At 67.0% G+C, this 3,565-nt stretch overlaps 1 protein-coding gene and 1 long non-coding RNA gene across 2 annotated transcripts; both read right to left on the bottom strand.

Annotated features, from left to right (window-relative positions):
• Positions 1–604: 604 nt before the first annotated feature.
• POU3F3 (POU class 3 homeobox 3) lies at positions 605–2,138 on the bottom strand. Its single transcript, XM_035000514.1, has one exon. The coding sequence runs from the start codon at positions 2,136–2,138 to the stop codon at positions 639–641; it is 1,500 nt and encodes a 499-aa protein (XP_034856405.1). The 3' UTR covers positions 605–638.
• Positions 2,139–2,856: 718 nt separating this feature from the next.
• On the bottom strand, positions 2,857–3,329 carry LOC118007479. Its single transcript, XR_004678426.1, has 2 exons — positions 3,156–3,329; positions 2,857–3,014 (listed from the first exon to the last, which is right to left on the bottom strand). It is a non-coding gene; the product is annotated as an uncharacterized LOC118007479 (long non-coding RNA).
• Between the last annotated feature and the right edge of the window lie 236 nt (positions 3,330–3,565).

Below are 3,565 nucleotides of genomic sequence, written 5' to 3'. Positions count from 1 at the left end.
TTCAGGTCGCTCCCAGGAAAGAAAGTTTCGGTAGATCACTTTAGGCAGCCCTTTGGAGGGGGGAGTGAGTGAAAAGGAGAGAGGGGTGCTTTTTTTTTTTTGCCTTTTTTTTTTTTTTTTTAAAGAGGCGAGGACGAGGCAGGTGCTAGGTGCTGTCCACCGTTGCCGTGTAGAACTTCCTAGGGTGGGAAAAAACCTCACGAGTGCAGTTTTGGTGCGCTAGGCATCTTCACCCTTCTTTAAAAAGAAAAACAAAAACAAAAAGGAAACACCACCACAGTATAAACGAGATCTCATGATCGCCTCCTTTTTCTCTTCCGGTTTTGTTTGTTATATATATGTATATAAAACAGTCTGGGTATTTATTACGCTTTTGTTTTGTTTTGCCCCTCCTTCCTTGGACTTGAGAAATGTCTCCTTGGTCCGTCTCTCTCTTTTTCCTCCAAGGCCGGGCATGTTTGTCTTTGGGCGGAGGGGAGGGCGGCGGACCGGCCCGGGCCCGGCGCGGCCCCAGTGCGGGCTTGGCGCTGCGGCGGCGGCGGCGGCGGCGGCGGCGGCGGCGGCGGGGGTTGGTGGCGGTGCTGACAGCGGCTGCGGAGGCGGCGGCGGCGGCCCTCTTTGCGCTGCGCCCCTTGCCTTCACTGCACGCTCGTCTGCAGTCCGTGGTGCGGCGGCGGCGTGTCGGCGCTCACTGTGCCCACCTGCGAGTAGACGTCGTCGGGCGTCTGCTGTTGGATCCCGGGCGGCGTCATGCGCTTCTCCTTTTGGCGCCGGTTGCAGAACCAGACCCGCACAACCTCCTTCTCGAGCTGCAGGCTGTCGGCCAGGTTGGTGATCTCCTGCGCGGAGGGCTTGGGGCACTTGAGGAAGTGGCTCTCGAGCGCGCCCTTGACGCTCACCTCGATGGAGGTCCGCTTCTTGCGCTTGCGGCCCTGCGCCGCGATCTTGTCGATGCTCGTGGGGCTGCCGGTGCTCGAGTCCGCCTCCTCCAGCCACTTGTTCAGCAGCGGCTTGAGCTTGCACATGTTCTTGAAGCTCAGCTGCAGGGCCTCGAAGCGGCAGATGGTGGTCTGCGAGAACACGTTGCCATACAGCGTGCCCAGCGCCAGCCCCACGTCGGCCTGCGTGAAGCCGAGTTTGATGCGCCTCTGCTTGAACTGCTTGGCGAACTGCTCCAGGTCGTCCGACGTCGGCGTGTCCTCGTCCGAGTGCGGGTCGTGGCTGTTGAGTCCGGGCCCCGCGCCGCCGCCGCCGTGGTGCGGAGGCCCCTGCGCGTGGTGCGGGTGAGGCGGGTGCGGGTGCGCGTGGTGGTGGTGGTGGTGGTGGTGCTCGGCCAGCTCGGGCGTGTCCCCGCGCACCAGCCCCGGGTGCACCAGGCTCTGGGCGCCGCCGCCCGCGCCGCCGCCGCCGCCGCCCGGACCCGGGGGCGCGCTCAGCATGCCGTTCACCGTGAAGCCCCCGGGCTGCGAGTAGAGCAGACTCTGAGGCGGCGGCTGCTGGCCTCCGGCCATGGACGGGAGGTGTGCGGCGGCGGCGGCGGCGGCGGCGGCTGCGGCTGCGGCGGCGGCGGCCCCCCAGCCCCCCGGGTGGCCCTGGTGCGGGGGCGGCGGCGGGGGCCCGAGGTGTGGCGGCCCGCGGTGGTGCAGCGCGGTGCCCGCGTGCAGGTCGTCGCGTCCGGAGCCGCCCTTCACGTCGGGTCCCTGCGGCGGCGGCGGCGGCGGCGGCTGCGGCGGCTGCTGGGGGCTGCCGGCCATGCCCACGGCGCTGCCAGACCACGGCGAGCTCGCCTCCACGGCGGCGGCGGCGGCGGCGGCGGCGGCGGCGGCGGCGTGGGGCAGGGCTGTGACCCACTGGTGCGCGTGGCTTAGCATATGGCCGCCGTTGCTGGCGGCCATGGCCCCCTGCATGAAGTCGCTCTGGACCATCTTGACGGAGGACGGGTCCCCTCGGTAGGCGCCCGAGGTCACGGCGGCGCTGCCGGGCTGCATGCCGCCCCCGCCGCCTCCCGCGCCGCCGCCGCCACCCCCGCCGCCGCCGCCCCCACCGCCGCCGGCTCCCGCCGCGTCCGAGTGTACAATGGAGCCGGCCGCCAGCAGGCTGTTCCCCGGCAGGTAGGGGTTAGAAGCCGCTGTGGCCATGCCGCTCCGCTCCCGCCACCCCACCGCCGCCACCACCGCCGCCGCCGCAGCAGCAGCCGCGGCCGCCGCCGCCGCCGCCGCCGCGCCCCCCCGCCTCCCGCCTCCTCTCCCCCCTCCTCCCCCGCCCCCGCCCCGGGCCCCGGCCGGCCCCGCCGCCTTCGCCGCCGCCTCCTCCTCCGCCGCCTCCGCCCCCGCCGCCGCCGCCGCCGCCGCGGCCCCCGGCTGCAGCTGCAAGGCCGCTCGGCAGGGCGCGGGGGTCGCCGGCCGGCCTTGGTCAGCAGCAGCAGCAGCAGCAGCAGCAGCAGGAGCAGCGCTCTGGGGAGGGGGGCTCGCTTCTCGGGGCGCGCTCCGTGGCCGCCCCCTTCAGGGGGGGTCGTAGCCGCCCCCCAGCCCCGGCGCGTTCCGCTAGCTCCAGCGGGGCTCACCCGGCGGGGCGCGGGCCTGCGCTCCGGGCTCTTTGGCGGGGCGCGCCGGCTCCCGCTCCTCCTGCGGTCCTCGGGCGAGTGCGGACTCTGCCCCGGCGCGGGGCTCAGTCCACCTGCTAAGTGAAGATTTCACGGCAGACAACAAAGAAAGCAGCCGTTCCTTTCTTCCTTAACCAAATTATGGATGACCGGCAACCGGACCGCTCCTTCCCTTGCCCGCTCTCTTCTCTCCTCCTCAGGAACACATTTCACTGGTTTTCCTTTAGAGTAGTAAAACTTTTTTCGTCCTTGAAGGCGTGGTGATGCTGGCTGCTCGCGTGTGCGGAGAGGAGAGGCGGGCTCCTGCTCTCCTCCTCTGGTCCTTTCGTTTCAAGTTTTGTTCTGTCCTAGGAAAACTTCTTGCGATGGTGCATTTCTCTGAAGTTGCTATTGCCGGAGCTCTTGGTTGCCTCTGAAACAAGAGTCCTTTTTCATTCTCCTCGCAACAGTCACAGTCTGATGCGACATCTTTCCTTTTGGGCAGAAATTAGGAAACAAATATAACAAGGAAAAAATTGAACAGGAGAAAAATGAGGTCGAATGGCTCTGTTACCTTGTTGCTGACGGTTGGGGTTGGTGTTTTATTTTTTTCCCAGCAGTTGTCTGGAGGAGGAGGAGGAAGAAGAGTGCATTGGTGGAGGTGGAGGTGTGTGTGTGCATATAGGGGATCCTTGATACACAACCAACTCCAGCGGGCACGTTGCACGGCTCGTAGAGTGCACCGACGGCGCTGGCGCTGGCCGAGCCGGAGCGGAGTTGCAGCGGGAGCTCGCTCTGCGCCCTCGTTCGCGCTCTCTCTCCCTCTCTCACTTTCCCTCTCCCTCCCTCTCTCTCTCTCTCCCTCTCTCGCCCGCCCGCTCTCGCTGGGATCTGACAGTTCGCTCTCTGTCCCTCCCTCTCAGAGCAGGGACTGTCGAATGTTTACCCTCCGCCGCGAGCGCGCACCCACCACCACACTTTCCC

Source organism: Mirounga leonina, unplaced genomic scaffold, assembly GCF_011800145.1.
Source record: "Mirounga leonina isolate KUSES-001 unplaced genomic scaffold, KU_Mleo_1.0 Mir_125, whole genome shotgun sequence".
Classification (NCBI taxonomy): Eukaryota; Metazoa; Chordata; class Mammalia; order Carnivora; family Phocidae; genus Mirounga; species Mirounga leonina.
This window is presented reverse-complemented; position numbering and strand designations above follow the sequence as displayed.